The 25,335-nt window shown below is 36.6% G+C and overlaps 1 protein-coding gene and 1 non-coding gene across 3 annotated transcripts in view; both read right to left on the minus strand.

Annotated features, from left to right (window-relative positions):
* The window catches only part of Micu1 (mitochondrial calcium uptake 1), a 224,095-nt gene that overhangs the window by 66,450 nt on the left and 132,310 nt on the right, over nt 1-25,335 (minus strand). For both annotated transcript variants that reach the window (XM_013156817.3, XM_063238651.1), the window contains exons 7-8: nt 9,179-9,261; nt 6,464-6,661 (exon numbers count right to left, since the gene is read on the minus strand). In XM_013156817.3, coding sequence (XP_013012271.1) covers nt 6,464-6,661; nt 9,179-9,261 — 281 coding nt within the window. The remainder of the gene's footprint in view (nt 1-6,463; nt 6,662-9,178; nt 9,262-25,335) is intronic.
* Nucleotides 8,005-8,136, minus strand: LOC111757986 (small nucleolar RNA SNORA51). Its single transcript, XR_002792238.1, has one exon. It is a non-coding gene; the product is annotated as a small nucleolar RNA SNORA51 (small nucleolar RNA).

A 25,335-nucleotide genomic window follows, 5' to 3' on the forward strand; every position in this document is an offset into this window, starting at 1 on the left:
ATAATTGTCTATCCTGCGTGTGTGTTTGTGCATGTGTGTACATACACACATATCTTTTCCCTTCTTTCTTTTGTCCTTCCCCAATCCAAGTTGTTCGCTCCTTTTGAGCAGTTTCTTTTTTCACAATATCTATTGTACATTTGGATCTTACTCTTTCAGTTTTTTACACTAGAGAAACACATGCAAGTTTGATTTATTTCACTTATGAGTATGCTCTCAATTTGCATCTATTTACCTATGAAAGCCTTGAGTTTGTCTTCCTTTATGACTGAGTACTACACCACTGTATAAAAATATCACATCTTTTTTTATCCATTCCATGGTTGATAGGCATTTGGGTTGTTTGCAAGATTCAGGTATTACAAATTGGGCCGCTCATAAGCACCTGCCTTGCAAGCAGGCAGTTGTGAGTTCGATCCCTGGTACCGATAAAAAGGAAAAAGACAAAAAAAAAAAAAAAAAAAAAAAAAAAGGAACAAATTGTGCCACTATAAACACAGGTGCACATATATTGCTATGGGATGATATTTTCAATTCTTCTGGGAAAATACCCAGAAGTGGAATAGCTGGATCAAATGGGATCACCAAACCTAGTTTTTGAGGAATCTCTACACTGATTTCCACAGTGGTTGTACCAGTCTACACTTCTACCAGGGTTCCTTTTTCGCACAGCCCCCACGGGATTTGTTAATTGGTTGATTTCTAGATGATAGCCATTCTTTCTGGAGTAAGATGGAATCTCAGTGCTGTTTTAATTTGCATTTTCAAATGATCAATGATGTTGAACATTTTTTCATGTATTTATCTGTTTGTATTTCTTCATCTGAGAAGTATGTATTCATCCCAGTTACCCATTTTTGGATTGGGTCTCTGAATTTGGCGGGCCTGATTTTTTCAATTCTTTATATGTTCTAGATAGATAGTTTTGTCTAAGGATAGTTGGCTACAACTTTTTTCCTAATTTTTGAGTCTTCTTTTCACTCTATTGGTGATCTCTTTTGATGTGCAGAAACTTTTTAGAAAGATGAGATCCCCATTGTTGATACTTTGAAGTACTTCCTGTGCAGTATGGGTTTTGTTCATGAATTCTCTGCCTACCCATAAGTCTTTAAGATTTCTACCTACTTCGTCTTCCAATAGATTTAATATTTCTGTTTTAATATTTAGATCTTTGATCCATTTTAACATTAATTTAGTGCATGGTATTAGTCAAACTTAATTTTTGAGCCCCAGGTAAATTGAGCCCATTTCAGGCTCATTTCAGAATAACAGCAAAAACTTAATCAGACAAAGGGCAGAAATACTTCACTATGAAACAGACAGGAGTTGGAAACCTAACTCTAGCATATAATAATTCAGTGATGCTTACCTCTTCAAGTTTCAGTTTCTCCATCTGGAACATGGGATTAACATCATTAAATCTAGTAAGGCCAGTGGAAAATAAAACAAAGAAGGTGTACAATGTATGTAAAGTGCCTGCATCACAGGAGGCACTCAATAAATGCTTGTGGATTTTTCCTTCTTTCCTAAGCCCTCTGCAAATTAAGTTTGACAGATAAAATTCTCTTTACTCTCAAACAGATTTTGCTAAGGAAAAGATAGAAATAATTAAATGGAATAATAAATCTCCTCTATCTGAAATTTTAAAGTATATATAACTAATGAAATTAAAATAGAAAGAATAATGAAATTATAAAACTCATATGAAAGGTATTTGGATACTATTAATCATTTCTATTTTCCTCCTAGCTATGATGAGATTATATTTCATAGTCAGTGAAGGGAAAAATTGCCTAAACTTTGAAAAGTGAAATTCAAAGTATCATAAGAACAAAAATTGCTGTCATTTTCCAGATGTTTTATTGAAAATGACTTCAAAGTCATAATAAGGCCTTTCGTCATTCAGCTGGGCGAACTGTTAAGGCACCTACTGTATGCATAATGTTATGGCAGAGAGGTAGCATTGGGAAAAAAGGTGAAAACACTTCTTAAAGGCGTGTTACATGCCAGGTGGTGTTACATATATGATCTTGTGTTAGTGTGATGGGGCTGCCACAACAGAACTACATGAGGGTAGCTTAAACTCAGAAATACATTTTCTCCCAGTTCTGGAGGCTCTAAGTCCAAGAATCAGGAGCCAGCAGGCTTGGTTTCTTTGGCGGCTCTTCCCTTTGGCTGGCGGATGCCTTCCCTCTGGCGGCCTCTTCACAGGACTGCCGTCTGTACACATGCACCCTGCTGGCTCTCTGTGTATCCAGCTCTTCTCTTCTTATAAGGAGCCAGCCAGATCAGATCAGAGCCATCCTAATGCCTCCTTTTAATGTAACCATGTTTTTCAAAGCCCTGTCTCTAAGTACAACCATATTCTGAGACCTTGGGGTATACATTTTAGAGGAACACATTTCAGACTGTAACAAAACGTCATCTCTGTATAACTACCTTAACTATCTTATATATATAAACATATTTTTAGTTAAGATAGTTATACAGCTAGTTTCTCTAAGTTCATTGAAAAGAAAGGTTTGTGCTAATATTGTTTGGACAGTATTTTATGCCTATATCTTGTACTTTGAGTAACTACTATGCAGATAACAATATGCAATGTATTAATTATTGTTCCTCTCCTATTAGCCTGTTTTGAAGCTCTGATTTATTGTTACTTTTTCATGGAAACTGGAAAAGTCTAAAAATCTTACCTCTAGCTCCTTGAGGCAATGGACAGTGTCCAGGGGCAGGGCTCCAGCCTCCTCCATGGTTCTGTAGCTAAGCATCCAGTGGGAGGATGCTTCCAACTGAGGCCTGATGTTACTGGGCTAAGCTCTCAGGGTCCAATTCGAGCAGGTACCACTTCATGCTGCTCTCCAGTGGGGAGGAGAGGTTCCCTGTACTCATGACACCTTTTGGTCCCAAAAAACTAACAGCTGGACTCATGCAAAAGTCATGTGTGCACCAGACCACACTGCCTCAAATCTGCCATGCTCATTCAAAGCTCAGGGCCCTGTGCCTCCACTTGCATCCCCTTCTCCAGATACCCACACAGAACCTTCCCCCTCCAGTTCCTAAGGCCCCAACTCACATTCCCTCTCCTCAGACACCTTTTTAGAGTTAAAGAAGCCCATTGATTTATTGTTATTTTATTTTTTTCCTCTTCAAAAATCACTTCATTTAACCATTGCTCAGTTTACAAACAAGTAATCAGGCTCTGCAAGAACAGATAATGTATTAAATATCACACTCAGTTGAGTGGTGGAATAAAAATTTTAACCAAGGCCTAAATGGCAACAAATCCAATGTTTTTTCTGCTATTCACATGTCTTCAAAGGCATATATATCTAGTTGGAAAGATACATTACTGACTGACAAAATTTTAATATGGGGCGAGGCATATGGAAGCATTTCTGAACTTGACCTGCATCATCACATGGACAGAACAAGTTCAGGATTAATAACACTTACTAAATGTCAGGCTAGGTTCCCCCACAAAAAGTCCACTGATCCCCTCACCTGAGGAACTGCTGGCCCAAAGACCACAGATAACCCTAAATCAATGGCAAACACAACAGAACTTTTTGGAACAATACCTTACATAGGATTGCTATTATATCTCTTTTCTTCTGCATTTGGGTGTTTGCTATGTACAGAGACGTGTATCCTAATCTGCTTAATAAGCTTTTACCCCACAGGTAATCTACACAACACATTAGTGGGCTTTCAGCTCTATGGCATCTCAGGACGAAAGACCAACAGCCTGTGCTCTCTCTTTCTCTCTTTAGAATTCTACTTCGGTTTCCAGCAATGAGTCTTAGGCTAGAATGTGGTCAGGCTGGAACTTCATCAGTCCTCTGGGTTGACTCTGCATTGTTTGTCAAAGTTTATTAAAAGTATCATAATACTTTGTGCTTTAATCTAACTATATTTTATGGATCTATATCCTATGTTAAATTATAGTTGTATAATTAATAAGTTAAATATTTATATATTATGTTAAATATTTCTGAAGAAGGCCAGTCAGAATGCATGCTAGAACATAAGACTTGAAACCAAGGACATATTCTTATGCAAAAATTGTTGGATAAGATCTATTTTTTTCCTCTATACTCTGAGATATATGTGTGTGTATGTAGATAATATCTCACAATAATGTATCTCACAATATATTATATTATATATATTGGCTCTATTGTAGCATCTCTAGTATTTTTTATATATAAGTACAACTAAATATAAATCAGTGGACAAAGTAAAATGTGATCATCCCTGGTGAAAATATACTGATCATCCCTGGTCCCAAAAATCTAAAATTTGAAGTGTTTCAGAATCAGAAATTTTTATAAATCCTAGCATAATATCACAAGTCAAAAATCCATATCTGACATCATTTTATGGGTTACAATCAAAGAACAGGTACTAATAAAATTATAAAATTATCTTTGGGTTATAAATATGGAGTATATATGAAACATAAAGGAATGCCATGTTAAGACTGAGTTTCAGTTGGGTGCATGCCTATAATCCCAGCATTGGGGAGGCTGAGGCAGGAAGACTGCGAGGAGTTCGAAGCCAGCCTGGGTTACAAAGTGAGTGCAAGGACAGCCTAGACTACGTAGTGAGAATTTGTCTCAATACCCCCCACCATAAAAGAATGAGTTTCATTCCCAAGGTACCCTCCCATATATATGCAAATATTCCAAAATCCAAACAAATTCTGAACTCCAAAACACCTGGTTCCAGACATTTTAGATAAAGGATATTCAACATTCAGACATTTTAGATAAAGGATATTCAAAGGATATTCAAATACTAGTATTTCCAAATGAAGTTCTAGAAGCCTAATACCTACAATGCACTAAATGCATTCATTTTTTCTATTTTGTGAAATCCTATTTTAAATTCTATTATTTGCAACAGTTTATTGTGGCAAGGTAACTGGTATGAATCAGAATACTGTGGTATTTCTGAAGAGAAACTCTTCTTCAAATAGCTAACCAAGTAACATGTCAACTATAACATTCAGAAACTGAAGTATTATCATCAATTTATGATTGAATTTCTGGTTAAAGATAGCTGATTAGCTAATCACTTTTGCTTCAGTTATTGGTCAGATCGTTTCGGTGATTTGCTAGGCTGATGTGTTGAACATGCAGTGGGGAAAAACCTTTGAAATCCCGATGCAGTCACCTTTCCTAATGCTTACTTAGCCTTGTGCTCTGTGCTAAACAGAGAAAGCTATTATCCACCCAACAGTGCCAAGTGAGTCAGAACAAGGAAGCTAAACTGCTTCTCAGTGTAGTAAAAGTGTGCTGACTTTTAACTATATGTAGAGTTCCTGCCTACATATTAGCATAGGGGCTACAAGGGCCTCCATAAGAAGCTTGACTAACTTGTAGAAATTCATTACTTTTTAAAGGTAAATTCTATGAATATTACTCATATCATATTCAAAAAAAGTAAAAGTATATTTCAATGTTCGATTTGGTTTTAAATATTATTCATCTGTTTTCCCCCCAACATTATGAAAATTATCAAATATTCTTATGGAAAATTGGAGTTCAGTTGTGATTTTTCAAACTGTGTCAATTGAGTCTGGTGGGCAGAAAAGGTAAGAAGACTTTGTCAGAATCAGGAGAAAATGGAAGAAAAGACAGAGTGCTGTACACAGTTTGGAAACCAAGCATTGTTTCTTTATATTTTTCATATGTTTCAGTGTTTAATATTTTGAAATTCCAAGTAATATTAAAATTGGGCATGAAAAAGAGGCCAAGAAAAAGTAGTCTAATTGAATTTTTTTAAATTTCAAGAAATTAGAGAATTTTCTGTTTCCAGATAGAAGTACACATAGAAGGTATATGTTAAATATTTTGAATAGAAACAATTGTCAATAAATTCAAAACATGTAACTCAGTAAGTATACCTGAGGTATATGCAGTGATACTTTTAAGAAGTATCCAGGAAGTGAGCAGCTTGACTGTCTAAACTTTGAGTGGATAAGTAAGCAAGTAAATCCTCCAAAACAGTGAGACACCTTTGCAACTCTGAGCGCACATTTTTATTCTAACATTTGGTATTTCCAGCTGTTACCAGCTCTGCAAACTTTCAAAGGAAGACTTGTTTAATATGTCTCCTCATCTCAACCTTCTAGTGCCTTCCCAACAATGAACATGAAACTGGGGTGCACACTCAGGGTGAGAACTGCTCTAAGCACTGATTTTATTGTCCTCCAGTGGGGTCTCCAAAGCCAATTAAGATTTACAGGTAGACTTTTTTGACTTTCAGTTCCAGAACCCCATCACTCCATGACATTTTCACAGACTATATCATTTCTTATCTATTGCTAGGTCATAAATCACCAATAAAATTCAAACCAATCGTCATCACAGTTGAAGAAAGATGGAAAGAATGCAATGTTACAGGCCCTCCTAACCCAGAGCTCTATGCACGTGTGATAGATCTCCTTAAGTCTTACCTCCAGCTTTAGAACATCATGTTGAAGTTTACGCTGAAACTCGAGGAAGTTTTTGATTGTCAGTTTTCCCTTAAGATCAGCTCCAAAAAAGTAGGTTGTAAGGGCTGAACATAAGCCAGACTTGAGAGTGTTACCAGTAGTAGGACGATCTCTATGACGCATACCCATACTGGTTTGGGAGCGAATGATGCTCTGAACCTAAAACAAACCAACCCATATTCAGGGGGGGAAAAATCAAAACAGTGAAAAGGGATAGGAAAAAATAACTATTATTGACTATGTAACTACACTGCACAACAATGATCTATTTTAGTGCATACAATAATCTTATAAGGTGAGCCCTACTATTATCCTCATTTTACAGACGAGGAGACTAAAGCACAGAGCTGAATAGATTGCTCAAGGTCAAGTGGCTAGCAAGTAGCAGAACCAGGATTCTAAAACAGGTTGATATCTTTATGATTGGGACACACTTGGAAACTTTCCCTTCAGAAAAGAATATTTGTTTCGCATGGCTTAACACCTCTCTCACACAATTAGAATAATTATTCACTTCACAATGATATCTTTTGTATCCTGGCAGACTTTTAAACACATTTGTCACTACTACCTCTCCAACTGGGATGAGAAGCAGCAGAGGTACAGACAAAGTCTTGATTTTTACGACAAATAATAGATTTGTCAGAATGATACGTGAAATGCAAAGGTGGTATGAAACAATACTCCAAGAAACATGGGAAATTTGTTCAATCTTGGAGAAAGGGTAATTTTTGGGACTAACAACAGTGACTACTTAAGTAAATAAACTCTTTCAGGCATGGCTATGATTGCCACAGCTTTTAGACCACTTCTATCTCTTCAGCAAACAAAATCAGCTATTCAGAATAATTAAAAACCAGACAGGCTAAGAATAAATAATAAAGACATGGTAGGCAAATAAGACATACTGATTTGTGGGTGATGGTTTCTAAAGTGCCAAATTAAAAATGCATAATGCTATACAAGTGTGATGGTGCATGCTTGTGATCCCAGCACCCTTGGAAGGCTGAGGCAGGAGGATCAAAAGTTTGAGCCCAGTGTAGGAAACTACAATTTAGCAAGACTCTGTCATAAAATAAAAAATAAGAAAGGGGTGTAGATAAGAGAAAACACTTGCAGTTCAATCCCCTGTCCTTGAAAAAAAAGTGTAATACTTGAAACCTTAAGATTTATAACAATGGTATTTACCTTAAATAACTTTCAAATTTTATTTATTATCTTTGACTATGAAGCAAATTTACTTATGAATATTTAAAGAAATTTGATTTTTAAAGATAGCGTTTTTCCCTTTATAAAATCAATTCCTGTTTATTATAATAAAGGCAAAAAAATATAGAAATAAAATAGGAAATGTTAATATTTCACAAGAAAACTATTGAAAGATTTATATATAAATCTTTTGTTTATATATGCATAATTACATGTATATTACCTAATTATGCATATATATATATATGCGCAGGCATTATTTCAGGCATTCTTTTCTTTTTTTTTTTTTTGCCTTATGTTTCCCCATTCACAATACAGACAAGGCACAAGGCCTGGGCTGAGGTGTACACGGGGCAGGTTTATTCTTCCTCCTTTTTCTATACAGTCAGTGTAAGAACACTGCCTGTGGTAAGCACCAGGAGGCATCAGGCATTATTTTCCATAAATCAGATTTTACTCCAACTTATATTAGCAATGTGACTTTCTTCAATAATTTTTAAAATTCTTTTAAGTGTTACACAGTATTTTATTGTATAGAATTTACCAATCCTTTACTCACAGCCATTTTAACTTGTTTCTACTTTTTGGTACTACAAATAAAGCAGCAATGGACATTTTGCATTTTCTTGGGTTGTCTATTTATTTCCTCAAAGTAAACTTCTAGGAGAACCGAAAGACTGTAGGACTTGTAACTCTATACTGCTTGTATCTGGGGATTCAAGTTACTAAAGTTAATACCAATAAAAAGAAAACTTGGGCCATGTTCTTTGTTACACATGTTGGGAAAGTTAACTAACAAAAAAAAAAAGAGAGAGAAAAAAAAAGACAGAAAGATTGTAGGCTATGTCCATTTTAATATTAATATACACTGCCACATGGTATGTATTTGCACAGAACGTAAGTCAACTTAACACATTCACTAACGATTTCAAATCTTCACATAGTCCTACTTTATTGGATAATCTTTTAACACAGTAACACAGGGTGAAGTAGGAAACAACAAAAACTTTAAAATCCTTTTCAAAATCTATGAGTTTCAAGCAGGTGGTCGTGAGTTCGATCCCTGGTACCGATAAAAAGTTAAAAAAAAAAAAAAAGACTGAAAATCTATGAGTTTCCAACTATGTCCACTTGTGCAAGTTATTTAACTCCTCTGACTCTCAGTTTATGTTACATGGGGACAATAATTATATTTACAAGGTTTTTGAGGGTAAAATACAATGTATACAACTGTTCCTAAAGTAAAGAATTTTACACAGAAAACATTTAGCAAATGACAGCTATTATTACAACTTTGGTTAGATACTTAAATCACGATAGCATAATGACAAAAATTCATCATTGATTTTAAACTTAAAAGAGGAGAACAAGGTGATACTACTTTATTAAATCCTGCATTAAATTTAACACATATGAAATGTACTTTAAATACTGATGTATTTTAAGAAACGTGCTAGCACAACTTGCCTGTTCAAATTCCTCCATGTCTACTTCTCCATCTCCATTCAGGTCAAACATCTTGAAGGCAATTTCAAAATTTCTCTGAGGAGCTACAAAGACAAATGGAGAAAGACAGGGAGGAAGGGAAAAGAAAATCATTCAGAAGTTATTGCCAAAATTAAATGATTTAAGAAAAATAATTTCCAAGTCAGAAAATGACATGATGTTTACCTAGACCAACCTTTTAGTGATATTCCTTAAGAAACCCAAAGAGAATTCTATTGGGAGTAAATATAGCACTTGCTTATCCTTGTGTCTCAACACTCTTTCTTAAATGCTTCAGCTTTGCTTTGCAGACAGCCCTTCTTTGCTCTAGCATTCCATTTTTTCCTTTTTTGTATGCTGGGGATTGAACCCAGGGCTAAGCATACACTTTACCATTAAAGCTGTGTAATAGTAACATTGTTGCTGTTGCTAAACCACAGCTTTTTTTTTTTTTTTTTTTTTTTTTTTTGGCGGTACCAGGGATTGAATTTAGGACCTTGCACTTGCCAGGCAGGCGCTTATGCCACTGAGCTAAATCCCCAGACCAACCACAGCAGTATTTATCTGGGCAAGAAAGTTTGTCTAGGGTTAGACACTGCTACAAAGCAAGAAGTTGAGAATCTAAGTGTTTTTCTTGCCTTTGAATCAAGCTGGCTTACTACTTGGTTTTTTCCGTGTCTCCATTCTAAGCACAGTGAAGAGTTCTGCACAATCATTCCACCACCAGGGATCTCTGGCTGTTTTATGTTAGTTTACTCATCCTTACTACAGCTCTTTGAAAGGACAGAAAAGCATACTCAAGTTGTTCAGTTTTTTATTTCCATCATGTCAAATGCATCCACAAATTATTCAGTGAAAGTATCCTTAAGTGTCAAAATTAACCCAAAGTTTAAGAAACAAAATAGTAGCTCAGAAGTAGAGTACATGCCTAGCAAGCATGAGCCCTAGATTCAATTTTCAGCAACACAAAACTAAATCATAAAAATATGCAATGCCTGACAAAATGGTACACATTTTCTTTCCCTTAAGTGAATAATTAAAGCTCCTCAATACTTCTGTAGCATTCCAAGGCCAATCAAAAATATAATTAGTATATTTTGTGCACTGGAATAAAACATAAAGTTAACATCCCTCCTCCCTCACCACGCCAAATTCTTTGAAAGAAAACTAAGCTGTTTACTTCCTCCGTCTGACGCTTCAAATTTACAGTGCTTTAGAAAATGAACTGAAATAAAGATTCTATAAATCCTAACCCCACTGAATTAAATTTTCACCTAATGTTGCATTTATTAAAAAAGTAAGGATTATATGTAGAGAAAAAAAATGAACACGGCTTATAGGTTATGCCTGATGGCAGAATGTCTATATCCCCATTTTGCTCATGAATTTGTCAATATCAACATCTGGGCTTAAATTACATTTGCAGATAGCTACTCTACTAGGCTGGAACATTCTTGCTTTTTTATTATCTGTGTGAATCATGTGCCTGTCAGCTCCCCCTGTCTGCTTCACTACATGCTGGCTTCTAAAAGATTTGCTCTTCTTTAGATCAGAACTACAGTTGCTGGGAAGGTCATAACTGGGAGAATTAGATTTTTGTGTATTTATTGCCCATTCTCAATTTTTCCTGTCTTATCGTAATCTTTTATTGGGAAGTTACTCTGTGCAAGCATTGAGCTAGACAATTTCAGGTTATTTATTATTTGATTTTATACTCTCAATCATAAAGTTCTGATTTCATTTTTTTTTATGCAGAGAAGGAAACTGAGGCTCTAAGCAGTTACATAAAGAGCACACAATTAATATATAGGAGAAGTGAAACCCATAAAAGTTTCATTTTTCTCAACAGCCTCTACCATGAACATAGAGGTACTTACCATGATAAACACATAACTCTTTATGCTTATATATTTTGATACAGAAACAAAACATGATTTACTGGTTATATCAGTCTCTGTAAAAGCCAAGAGTTCCAAGATGCCATCTCAAGGATAGTTCATAGCAAAGAAATATGGATCATATGCTCAGTAGGTTAGACTCGGCTGTACTAACTGGAGATCCACAGGCAAATTAGACTCTGTTAAGTTTGTTATTTGTCTTTCAAAGTTCTGAGTATGATTCTTTATAGTCAGGGGTGTATTTTCTTATTCTTCCTTCTTGTGTCACACATGGTCCATTTTTTTCCTAATCTCTGCAAATACCCACGTATGTAGCAATGGCAGGCACTAAAGGTTTTAAGTAGGGCAGTGTCACAATCAGGCATTTATAGACTTCTCTGGCTCTTGTAAATGTTGAAAATGTGAACTGAGGTGATGACAGTGGAAATGGAGAGGAGGAAAGTAATTTGAAATGCCTTAAGAAGGCAGAAATTATGTAACTTAATGATTAGTTAGCTGTGATGGATTGAGAGTGAAGAGGAATGACAGTATCACTGGCTTAGACTACTGTGTAGCTTTCATGTGACTTACCAAGAAATAAAATAGATGGAAAACACTTGAAAAATAAAATTAGTCTAGGTGGGATCTGCTGAATTTGAAGGTCCCATGCAATTTGGATGGAGATGTTCAGGAGACAGTGGAAATATGATCAAAGGTTAGACAGAAGTTGGAAGCTACTCGCATGTATGCAGCTAGTTGCAAAGAGCCCAAAATAAAGTTGCCCAAAGGGAAGTGAGGCATGAAGAGAAGGCTAAGGGAAGAGCAGAATGCAGAAGGGAAGTATTTTAGGTGCAGGAAAGGGAAAAGAAGCAGAGAGAGAAGAGGTGGCCCCCAGCCTTAGGAGGTGGAATACAGTGCAAATTAATAGAAACAGGAAAAGTGACACCAAGTTGGTATGTTCCTACACATGGATAAAAGCAGCATTCCCATTCTTTATCCACAGAGTTTGCCTAGGATGCTTAAAATTTCAGTCTATCATATGTTTTTCATTTCCATTATTGTCCTGTGAGTTCACGACAATTTAAATGACTGAATGAGTTATTCTAGCAAATCACAGCTAATATTTTCTCCTAATATTTTCACAGTCAAGGTGAAATGCATTTTGAAGTAAACCCTGTGCTGCCTGAGCTTTCTCTTTATCCCAGCTACCTTCAGCATGCGCTGTATGTGGAGCTACTCAGAATGCTTGTTAAAACACACGTTCTTTTGCTCTGGTCACTGCTAAGGCAGGCTGGACAGTAGCAGCCTTGCAGACTGTGGAGAAGGACTTCTATAGGGACCAGCCTCAATCTATTTAGTCTTTACCTGCTGAGGTCAAACAAAGCCTATAAGACAAGACCCTAATCAGCTTGCTTTTAAGTGCAATGTGCTACATAAAATATGCTGCCAGGTAATTCACTATCTCCCCTTAAATGGAGGCTTTACAGTAATTCTTTAAAATCTAGCTATTCTGGAACACTTCAGATGTCCTGGATTTATGCTAACTCATAACCAGTTTCCATAGAAAGGTTCTGAGAAAGAAATTCTTTTGAAGTCCCACACTACTTATAGAGTGAACAGGGAGGCTTATAACCTCGCTAAAACAGTATAATCTACTTTCTACATGCTTTCTAAAATGGTCTTACCATATGTTGGAACTGATTAAAATTTACGTGACAATCTTTGTACCATGATATGGAGCTACATGAAGTCTGTTTTGAATAAAAATCCTATTTTTGTAATATTATTCTATAACTAACAGCAGTGACAACAATAACAACAACAACTCTAGACTTTGCAGGGCAGATTTTCCTACTTTGCTTTTAGTACTAAGCAAAAAGCATCCTTTTTTATGTATAGTAAGTCAAACAGTCAGACAGCAACACCACTAGCTGCCCTGAGACTCTGCAGCTGTTTCACTCATTATTCTTTAATAGAAAATGCACAAGACTTAGTCTCTAATTCTGGCTCTTCTAACACACAAATCATTTGCTGCCTTATTCCTTTGTGGTAGTGCTGATGGAATGATAAAAAAAAAAAAAACAAAAAACCGAGTAGGCTATCTTCTAAACATGCGTATCAATTTCTGTTGGTTTAATGTGCCAACCAAAGAATTCTTACCTATATAATTCCTGTTTAAAAATGTTGCTATAAAGCTGGGGATATAGCTCAGCAGCACAAGCACCTGCTTGGCAAGCACAAGGTTGTGAGTTCGATCTCTAGGGCTAACAATAATAATAATAATAATAATAATAATGTTGCTATAGTGCCAGGGATTTATTCAGTGGCATAAGCACCTGTCTGGCAAGCATGAGGTTGAGTTTGATCCCCAGTACCAAAAAATAAAATAAATAAAATGTTGCTATAGGATAAAGGAGGTAATTAGTATACAGTAGCAGAAAATTCTGAGTTAGGAAATACTTTAGAATATGATCTTGTATTCCATCATCAACCTTTCTACTGAATTTGTATGACTGTCCACATAACCTCTCCCTGGTATTGTGAGACTGATGTCACCATTTCTGAGGCCTGAGCACTGTTGTTCATAATTTTTTTAAATGTAGTGTTTAAACCTCTCTCCAGCTCCTACAAACTGTCATAATTTAATTTTCTAGAGAAATAATACAAAGCTATTACCATGTCTCTACTAAGGTTTCTCATAATTTTCTTCCAGATTCTCAACACTGGTATAGCCCTCTAGAGAATTTTAAATATTCCATAAATATCCTAAATATAATTAACTCTGGACATGACTTGATTATAGAACAGAACTGCATTTTTGTTTATTTATTTTTGCAAAATAATAGACTAGCATTATTACATGATGTTCTGGAGTCTTGCTTTCTATATAACACTCTAGATTTAGAGGACAGGATAAAAAAACCCCAACACGATTTCAAAAAATGCCCTTCCCTCTATTTTTTTGAATGCTTCAAGGAACAATGGGCTAGGCACAATTTGTAGAAAATTTTCCTGCCATTTTCACAGAGTGGGAGAAAAGTTCCTATAGTTGTAGTACAGCATTTCATTAGGATGATTTAGCCTCAGCAGAACGCTATACTAAAAGAAAATAGCCTAATACATTTTAACATCTTAAACAACACTTAAGCAACAAAGACTAACTCTTTTTTCACTGACCTACATTGGCTTGTTGCAATCTGACCTCACTTCTGATAGTAACTATTTTATCTATTAGGCTCTGAGTTTCCCTCAAAGCAGAGTCTCTGCTGGAAAGGACCGTGGGATGGCTCTGTTGGCGGTAGCAAAGGGGAGAAACAGGGCTGCTGAGTCCCTCTGCGGTGCCAATAGGACTTCAAAGGTCTAGAGCCTGGCGTGTTCCCTGAATAGTGCTTCAGATTTCCTGGTATTCAGGACACAGTTCGTGTCCTCTCCCTAACTCTGATGTAAATTAGAAAGAAGGCAGTCACCTGGGGAGCCACTCAGTCATTTCAGCCATGAAGGCAAAGAAAGTGGCTCCCATTCCAGAAGAACTCAACTGGAGCCTCAGTAACTCATTAAGCAAACAAGAGAATTTTGCTCTGCTGGCTCCTGGTCACCCACTTCTGTCACGGTTATGAATTCTGTGTCTTCCATTTGCATTGCACTTCGTGGCACTGGGGGGACAGCAGGCCCTCCTATTCACTGCTCCTAAGAATGTCTCATTCCAATGGCCATGGTCCCTAAAGGTATGAGGCAGATATCAATCACACCACCCGGGTGATAACCCACTTTGGGTTATCTTAATGTCACTTAGTAAACCAGGAGGCAGTTTTTGAGGAGAAAAGGAGAGGGTCAATAAAAGGTTGTCTGCGAGCTTCAGAGGATGAGCATGGAGGACAGTCATGCTCTTGTCCAGGAGGTTCTGATTTGGTAGTTGTCACCTGCAGAGCTGGGCTCAGACACAGGAGGCCTGTGCAGAGATGTGGAGTGGTCCTATTGAGCCTTTCCAGGCCTGGCAGACAAACTGTTGGGCTTCTGTCCTACATCTTGCTATGTACAGCTGCAGTCTTGAGGCCACCTTGTATGGATTTATTGCTTCAAGGGCTAGTGCTCAAGCCCCAGTGGCAGACTCAGATGGGAGACTATGTAGTGACTGAATTCATTACTTGCAATGCAGTCTCACCATTGAGAAGCAAGCTACACTAAATGTACCCTGTGGTCACACGCAAATTTCCCAAGACCAGGAAGAATCCAGCACAAGTGAGCAAACCACTTGCTCAGCTGGTATTCTCAAACAGCCTCTGAACATGCATGCCACTGATGGTGCAGACAGTCTGCCAGAAGGGGGAATCCTCCAGGTGCAGCCTTGGCGCTCCTGAACTACACTGACCCAGATGGGTATCAGGCCCTTCCCTGGAAGAGGGAGAAGCCAATGTAGCTATTGAGACAGAGATGGGTGGGATGTTCAAAGACAGAAAAGTAGGAAACAACTCATTTCTTCTTTCTTTTTTAAAATTTTATTTTATTTTTATTTTTTATCTTTTTCATTTTTATCGGTACTGGGGATCGAACTCACGACCGCCTGCTTGCAAGGCAGGTGCTCATGCCGCTGAGCTAAACCCCCAGCCCCTAAAATTTTACTTTTTAAAAAAAAATTTTTTTAAACAGAATAATTAGGGCTAACAATGGTTTATAAATTGTGTAATGCTGTCTTCAGTCAGAGTATATCAGCATTTAATTGTCCAAACAGTATTAGCACAAATCTTTCTTTTCAATGAACTAATAGAAACTAGTAGTATAACTATTTTATCACACACACACACACACACACACACACACACAATTTCTTTCAGCTTCTCACACTAGGGGAGACCATACAGTGTTTACACATGCAAGTCTGATTTAATTCACTTATGAGTAGGGTCTCAAATTGCATCCATTTACCTATAAATGTCTCAAGTTTGTCCATCTTTATGGCTGACTAGTATTCTATTGTATAAGTACCACATCTTTTTTATCCATTCCTCAGTCAATGGGAATTTAGGTTGTTTTCAAGATCCAGCTATTACAAGTTGTGTTGCTATGAACATGAATGCACATATATCATTGTAGTATGACATTTTTAATTCTTCTGGGAAGGTACCCAGAAGGGGAATAGCTGGATCAAATGGCATCTCCAATTCTAGTTTTCTGAGGAATCTCCACACTGATTTCCACAGAGGTTGTACCAGTCTGCATCCCACCAACAGGGCAGAAGTGTTCCCTTCTCCTCACAGCCTCTCCAACATTTGTTATTGGTTGATTTCTTGATGATAGCCTTTCTTTTTAATAGCAATCCTTTGTCTAAGGAATAGCTGGGAAACATTTCCCCCCACATTGTAGGTTGTCTCTTCAATCTGTTGGTGGTTTTTCTTGTTGCACAAAAGATTTTTAATAAGATGAAATCCCAGTTGTTTTTTTGTGATAGTTCCTCTGTGACTGGGATTCATTAAGTCTTTGTCTTCACCAATGTCTTTAAGAGTTTTACCTGTTCTATACTCCAGAAGATTTAATGTTTTTTATTATTTAGATCTTTGATCCATTTCGAATTTAGTTTAGTGCATAGTGAAAGATATGGGTCCAATTTTAATCTTTGGCATGTGCAGAGCCAGTTTTGCCAGTACCATTTATTAAAGTGGCTATTTTTCTTCCAGTGAATGTGTTTGGCATTTTTGTCAAAGAAAAGGTAGCTGAGTGTATCTGGAGTTGTTTTTGTATCTTCTGGTTTTTTTTTTTTTTTTGTACTGGGGATCAAACTCACAACTGCGCACTTGCAAGGCAGGCGCTTATGCCACTGAGCTAAATCCCCAGCCCCTGTTTTTGCATCTTCTAATCTGTTCCATTGATCTTCAGGTCTGTTTTTTTTTGCCAGTACTACACTGTTTTTATCACAGTAGCTTTGTAATATAATTTCAAGTCAGAGATTGCGATGCCCCCATTTCGCTTTTGTTGCCCCAAACTGCCTTTGCTATTTTAGGTCTCTTGTGATTCCAGATGAATTTTAGGATTGTTATTTTTAATTCTGTGAGACATGCTTCATTTATTTTTTTAAAGCCAGATATTTGAGGCCCCTTGTTCTAATGTGAGGACTCTGAGTTGGAGCCCCACTATCCAAACTGCACAAAAAATCCCCATCATGTTCAGGATCCCAGGCAAAATCCTGTGCAACAGGATCCAGGATGCCCTTAATGCCCTACAGGGTTTCTGAGCTCTGAAGCCTAAGGAAACTGTAGGAGCAGAGGCTGTCCAACAGAAACAGAGATGGGCTTGCTGACTGCTATGTGATTTTCAGTTTAGAGATCCAGATCAACACAGCATATAAAAAAACAAGGGCAAGGCAATGTTTTTCTTGTAGTTTAATAAAGGCCAATAAAGGGATTTTACCAGTAGGGGGAGCACTTGTGAGCCTATTCTGCCACTGGGTTTCCCAACTCCGCCACCTTCAGCTTCAACCCTTTCAGCACTCCAGAAGGCCCTGCTGCCTGCCATCCAGAGCATGTGTGCTGCCCGAGAGCACAGCAGCTTTGGAGCACCCATACATGCTGCATAGGGGAAGCAGCCTTGACAGTGAGAACAGCAGTGGCTTGTGGCAGTTGGCCCACCATACTGTGAGTTTTTGTTCCTGGGAGTTCTTGATTCTGTAGATCCTCTTGGAGGAGAAACCACGCCTATGAGAGTCCATCTAAAGCCAGGAGTTTGGAAGAGAGGATACAGCTCTCAGTGGTAGTGCTTGCTGAGGATGGGGAAGGTATTGGGTTCAATCCTCACAGGCACATACACACACAATCTCTCTGTCTCTGTCTCTCTCTCTCTCTCTCACACACACAGAGTGTCAGAAGTCTCTCTAGCCTGCATGATTGCTTTTCACATCCAGCCACCCTGACTGTGGCGGTATGGTGGTACCAGTGTGGTCAGGGACAGAGGAAGAGAACGCAGCATTGAGCTTCTCTGCTCACCATTTTTAATTTGGGAGTTTGGGGTTTTAGTGCTGTGCAGCACTGATCAGATTCTGTCTAGGGAGGCTTCTGCTGCTGAATGTTTTGCTCTGGTACCTTATACAGTTCGAACTTTAAAAGAATTTTTAGACCAGGGATTTAGTTCAGTGGCATAAGTATCTGTCTGATGAGCATGAGGTCATGAGTTCAATCCTCAGTACAAAAAAAAAAAAAAAAAATTTCACACCAGCATAGTGGTGCATGCCTGTAATCTTAGCACATAAGAGGCCAATGCAGGAAGTTCACAGATAGTTCAAGGTCAGCCTGAGGTATATAGTAAGACTATCTCAAAACAAACACCCAAAAAGAAAAAAAAAAAAAAAAAAAAAACTTTCAGATTTCCACTTGTGACCATACATGGCATGGAATTAAATAATTTTTTTAGATTCACAGCTTACTGACTGTATTAATATTAAAATATTATTCAAAAATCTTCCCTTTAACAATTAGGTCTTTTTTTTTTTTGTACCGGGGATTGAATTCACAACCTCGCACTTGCTTGTGCCAGTGAGCCAAATTAGGTCTTTTTATAATCTGTTTGATACCTTTAAAGCATAAGAAAAATGAAGAAAGCCAATGCAAAACAACAACAGAACACAGCAGGACTATAATTGGCTATAGAAGACACCTTTATGCAAGTTTAAGGTTCTTTTGGTTGTACTAGAATTACAATTAAAAATATTGCAACAGCTTTTTGAGTGTACTGCAAGTTTTAGTGTTTTTTTTTTTTTAAATTAATGATTCACTGGTTGAATATACTCAAACAAGGATAAAATGAGACCACTTCCTGAATATGTTTTCTATATGGCTTTTCAATTAAACTATACTATAAGAAGGGGACCTAACTACATGTGAAGTAGCATCCTGATATTTAAAACACTTTACTTTTCATATGATGTACAATTCATTTAGTGGGGGAAACAATACAACAAGGTAATCTAAAATAGTTAAAGTTCATGATATGTGAAGAATTAACTTAGTTCTTAGCTTTGTTTCTTTAACACAGCACAGAAAAAACAATAGCCATGCCAAAGATAAAGAAAAAAACACTTTAACCGGGATGAAAAAAGTTATGAGAAAGAAAAAAGTAGTAAATTCCATCATTCTTCACAACCCTTGGAAGCTAGGCAGTTCCACAGAATCTTATGGGGAAACTGCTCAAAAGAACAACTGAGATAAGGGAAAGGGGAAAGGCAAAAAGGGAAAAGAAAATAATATATACATACAAAAGTTAGCTAGGCCATTCATGGACTTGGAGGAGAGAGAAGAAAGCCACACCAGCAAGTAAGCCTCGTCTGGGAACCAGTGCCATGCATGGCCACTGCCAGACTAGGAACAGCCAGGCCCTTCCGGAATGCAGGCTGGCAAACAAGAAGTACCTATCGCTGCCGGCAAACACACACACCCCTGTAAATGACCGGAGAAACACAGGCTGCGATGACAGCTATTGAGGTGAAATGCAACTGGATGCCTGTGGTGCCTTGGTGTTTCACTAACACTGCAGGTCTAGGGCCAGGGGTGTGATCATAGGTTCACAGGACACATGTATGCAGTGTGGCCTCTAGGGGGGATCTCCTTCTGAGGGTTGTAGCCGTTGTTGATTCCTGATGTCTTGTTTTGAAGTCCTGTATTGTTTCCATTGTTTTGTTGGGTTGAGTTTATTTTGTTTTGTTTGATTATGTTAAATCTGATGCCAGGAGCAGCTATTTCAGATAGCAAGATATATTATGTAGCAATTTTGGGTTTACTATTGGCTTGTTTTGAAATCCTTTATTGCATTGTTTTGTTTTTATTGTTTCTATTCTATTCTGTTCTGATTTTTACTATATAAGAAGTTATCTGCAGCTATTTTGAAGACATCAAAAGGCATTATGGTAACTATTGTTGATTTCATAATGTTTTGAAGCTCTGTATCTCTTACACTGGTTTGTTTTGATTGATTTTATTCTGTCTTATCCTCTTTAAAATAAAATTTTTAAAAAGTTAGCTAAGATAATTATACTGATTTCTTTTATTTCATTAAAAAGTTTGTGCTTATATTGTTTGATAAATTATGCATGCCTGTATCTTGAAATCTGAGCAACTACTTTGAAGATGACAATATGCAATATATTAACCATTGTTAGTCTTTTGTTACCTTATTTTGAAACTCTGTATCATTGTCTTTATTTTTTTCTCTTTAAAATAAAAAAAAAGCAACTAGAAAAGAAATAAAACAATTTCATGACAATGAAGTCATCACTGACCTATATTAGCAATGGAAGATAGCTCAGACATGCAGACACTGAGACTGTAAAATCCACAAACCATTCCTAATAAAATTCTACAAGAAACAGATCTGGCTGACTAGACACTTCGCTGCCTGGAATGCAGGAGGGTGGAGTCATGCAGCTGCAATAGAGAAGCTGTGGCCTACAAGCCTAAATGTTTCTCTCTGGCCCTTGAATAAAAAGTTCACTGAATTCTTTAGCCAACAACAATGAAATCAATCAAAATACAGAAACAAAGACAGGAAGATGAGATAAATTAAGAGGTGAGCAATAAAATCAGTAAAACAGAGTTAAGATTAAATAATGATTATTAATACATTAATATTAATACTTGAAAATGATTATTATGTAGCAGGCATTTTATATGAATTATTTAATTTGCCCAACTACTTGGTGACATTAGTACTGTTAATGTTCATCCCACTAAAAAAAAAAAAGAGGAAAACAAGATATAGAGGTCAGGGTCATAAAGCCAGAATCCAAATCCAGTCTACTAGAGTGTGTGCTTAGCCACTATTTATTTCTTTTTGTTTTTAAAGAGAAAAAAAAAAAAAAAGAAAGAAAGAAAAACGAAGGGCTGGGTATTTAGCTCAGTGGTACAGTGCCTGCCTCCCTGGCAAGTGTGAGGTTCTGAGGTAGATTCCGGGACCCGCTCCAAAAAAATAAAAAATAAAAATGGTGACAAATTATGCTATTTATAAGAACATATCAAAATAAAATGAGAAGATAAAAATATGTGGAAATTCTATAATATAGGCCAGGACACAAAAATAGGAAAAAAAGTAGGATGGTAATATCAGATTGAAATGAACTAAAGATAGATTAATTAAGACAAAGGTCATTTTCATATTGCTAATAGGTAACCAACAACAATGAAGAACTAATATGTATCTTTAGGTACAAGAAAATATATCAAAACATACAACAAACCTTAGCATTAAATGAGAAGCTGACAATATATCAATGAAAACTTAGTCTTTTGACATGTTACAGAAAATCTGACAAAGTCATGGAGACTTTACATAACAGAAATTGCAGCTTCAATTTAATAAATATTATAATGACCATTGTATTGTGGTAAAAACAGACTATCTAGAAACATTTATAAAGACTGATTACACATCACTTCATACATATGTATATCTACAAACTTACATAACGAACAGTAAAAGAAGAAATTGCAAATGTAGCATTTTACAGCAATAAAATTGGATGAATGGAGTAAAACAACAATCAAATTAGAAGTCTATTTTGGCTTTTCAAAAAATTAAAACTGAAACCAAGATTCACAATATACTTAACTTTAAAATGCCAGAAATATTTCTTTTAACATAATGTATGAAGCAGAAAGACTCACCATTATTGCTTCTAATTTGGAAGTTCTAAGCATAGCAACAATGTAACAAAATAGAAGTATATATACTGGAAAAGAGAAAAGATGTAACTATTTACGCATTGTATAATGTCTTCCAAAAAACTCCAAATAAATGAACTCTTAGAACTGATTAACAGCAATGTGTTCAGTTACAAAATAAACATGTAATTGTTTTTGAAACTGGGAAGTTAAAATGCTCAGCAAGCAATAGACTGCAGAGTCTAATTATTGTTTTCCTCTTTGGCCTGTAGTTTCTGCTGACAAAACGAAATGGAGTTTTGAGACAAAATCAAGACAATCAAGTCCATGGAGGAGTTAGGAGATGGGCTTAAGCCCAAGTCTATCCCGGATGAAAAGTTGAGCACAAGGATGAGCAATCAGGCTTTTGAGAAATATTACTTTAAAAATAAGTAATAATTGCTGAGGGCTTGCGTATGTCAGGAACAGTAATTGTATTAGGTAATTTAATCCTTCCAACAACTTTGTGAGATAGTATTATAGATAAGAAAACTGACATTTATTTATAAGGGTAGCAAACAGAGCTGGGATTTGGACCTAATGGTACGGACTCAGAATCATGAGGGATGGTTGTCATGATCAAACAGGTAAACAGCCTGAATTAATTCAGCTGGAGTGTTCTTTGCTATAAAGGACATAATACAACTAGATAGCTCATAACTTTACAAATTCATCTCTTTAAAAATAAGCCTAGCTTAGATTCAAGATATATCTTTCCTTCTATCTAATTCATATTTCAGGCATATCTTAAAACATTTTTATACAGTCTCTTCTCTTTGCTCTTTTTCCCCCTAATAATCTAAATTAAATGTGAAATCCTAAATAGCAGGAAAAAAGTGAGAATTATTAAATAATTATCATTATTACTACAATCAAAATAAAAGATATGTTTACATGACTAGGTGAAGAATAAGAAGATAAATGAGAATTTAAACTATACCTGAGAGACATGACATACATAAATAAAATTAGGAAGTACCTTTTCCTAAATCTCTTGAGAAAAACAAAAACATCCTTGCCCAATCAAATCAACTAATCTGATTCCATTGGTTGGAATGAATTGAAAAGTTGGAAAATGCTGATCTTTCTACTTGGTATGCAAAGCTATTTTTTGCTCCTTTAATAAGTGGTGTGTATATGAAGGGAGGGACAAAACAGTGAAAAGGGAAGAAAACTACTCTGAGGGGGACAATACTGCTACCCACGAAGTTAAAACATATTGATCATCACTTTAGATGCTTTTCTCTCCCTTACACTGCAGCTGCTCTGCATATATACACGTGTATGTGTGTATATTTCACTTGCTTACCAAGATGTAGGTGAAAGAACCAAAGCAAAGATAAATCAGTTTCATTCCATAATTTTCTCTTTGGAGTCCTGATTTTGATGCCAAATAGAACATAATGCTAGGAAAAATGTGTGGAAAGAAGGGTGAGAAGAGACAAATATAGGTGTACCTTTGGTAGCTCAGCCAAAAGCCAGCTCTGTGGGTCTGAATTAGATTAGTGGGAGAAGAGGCTCTTCTTCCTGTGGAGCTCTGGAAAGATGCTCATTTCTGTTGGATCATTTTATCCAACAGGGAGCTCCTGAGGCTACACAGAGCCTGATGTTTCCTGCCTCCTCTGTAGTTACAGGTGCTACTTTCCACAATGCATTTAAGCTGCATCAGAGCCAACTAAGCACACTTTTCTACTTAGCAACAGGAGTACTGGTATCAGAAAATTTCTGCTTTACTGCTGAAGAGTCCTCCCACTGGACATTATGTTAGGTTAGTTTTGCATCGGATAGTATCAGTGACATGTATGTCTGTGTTTCTTTTGTACAATAAAGTGGGAAAGGCAGAGTAATTTTGTTGAAGAATTTCCTAGAGGGCAGAGAATTTAGTCTACTTTGACATTACAGCCACAGCCAGTCTTTTCCTCTTAAAATGTTCTGGTTTTTATATACAATAGAATAGTACTCTGCCATAAACAAGGATAAACTAGAAACATTTTTAGGTAAACAGATAACTCTTAAGTCCATAATCTTAAGGAAATCAATCAGACACACAGATTTAAGTACCACATTGTGTCTCTTGTGTGAGAAATCCGAAGTGTAAATACAGAGCATAATAGAGGATAGATGTTGGGAAGCAGCAAAAACAAGTTCAAAGAGGAAGGGGAAAAAGGAAAGAAAAAGCGTTTTTTTTTTTTTTTTTTTTTTTATAAAAGAGAGAATTGAAGGAAAAAATGGAAACAGGGCTTTTGCAAATTGGCAAGGGATGTAGGATTGAAGAGAAGGGAGGGGAATGGAAAAAAAGAATTAAAATACATTACGTACAGGTACAAGTTTCCCATGATGAATGTGAATGGCAAGCATGTACTAATAAAAAAATGTTTCGGTCCAGATCTAGGAGCTTTCTCCCATTAGAGGAAAGAGCTCACGAAAGCAGAGAACTCCATGTGTAATATTCTGCCTCAGGAAAGTCTAGAGTACAAGACCCAAAACGAAATTATGAAGAGGGTTAGTCCTACAAAAGGTCAAAGTGTAGTTCCTGATGAATTTAGCTTAGAGCAAGAACCAAGTCTGTGAGAATGATGATTTAATGATCAAACTACAAGTTTTAACCTATAAGATAAACTACAAGCCTACAAGATAATTTCCATTCATTTGAAACAAATACAGTTAGGTATTACTTTACATGTGGCCGAGATGTGAAAAAAAACTAAGTAGGAAGTTTTACAGTGACCCTGTGGATAATTACCCCTACTTACCTGCTTCATAAAGCTGGATTTTGAGCCTTTGCCTTTTTTTTTTTTTTTTTTAAAGAAATGCCTTTCTTAAAATGAAGCCTCTGTTGTGGAATCAAATTCATCCAACATTTTTCCTTAGTTAAAAAATTTTTTTGAGACAGAGTCTTGGTATGTCGTTCGGGCTGGCCTTAAACTCACCTCATAGCATAGGCTTCACCCAACTTTAAAAACAACTCTGTGATTTTTTAAAGTGACCACAGATTAAGTACCTGTGCCTTCTAGGGGCTTCACAGAGGTAACATCTCTAATCTGTTCCTAGTAATGTATTAGACATCTAAAGTATTTGGCTCATGGAAGTATTCTAGACACATAAATTCAAAAGCCATCAGAAAAGCTTAATAAACCATGTTTACGGCCCCAAGCATCCTATTATTGTGTATGAGTAGTGGATAAAGTAGCTCTCATTTTTTTTCACTGTGGCTAAAAGAGAAAAAAAAAGAGTCGTGAACGTTAGTAACCCCCTCTTCCTTGAAGGAGTGGTGCTGGGAAGAGCACAAAGGTCTTTGATGTCACTAAGATCTGAAGTGATTGTGCATACAGGAACAACACAATCTTATTTACATTTAAGGGACATCAATCTGGCTGCTGTGTTGCAAACAGACTAAAGAGAAGGATGAGTGAAAGAACACTGACCAATTTGGAAGCCATTTAAAAATCCTGGTGAAATAAGGAGAATGTCATAGATAGGACAGGTACAGTATATTAAAAATGGTGGGGCTGGGGAATACATGCACTTGCACCCTGGCAAGTACGAGGTCCTGAGTTCAATCCCTGGTACCAAAAACAAAAACAGA

Source organism: Cavia porcellus, unplaced genomic scaffold, assembly GCF_034190915.1.
Source record: "Cavia porcellus strain 051 isolate PalLab524CR breed Dunkin Hartley unplaced genomic scaffold, mCavPor4.1 scaffold_28, whole genome shotgun sequence".
Lineage (NCBI taxonomy): Eukaryota > Metazoa > Chordata > Mammalia > Rodentia > Caviidae > Cavia > Cavia porcellus.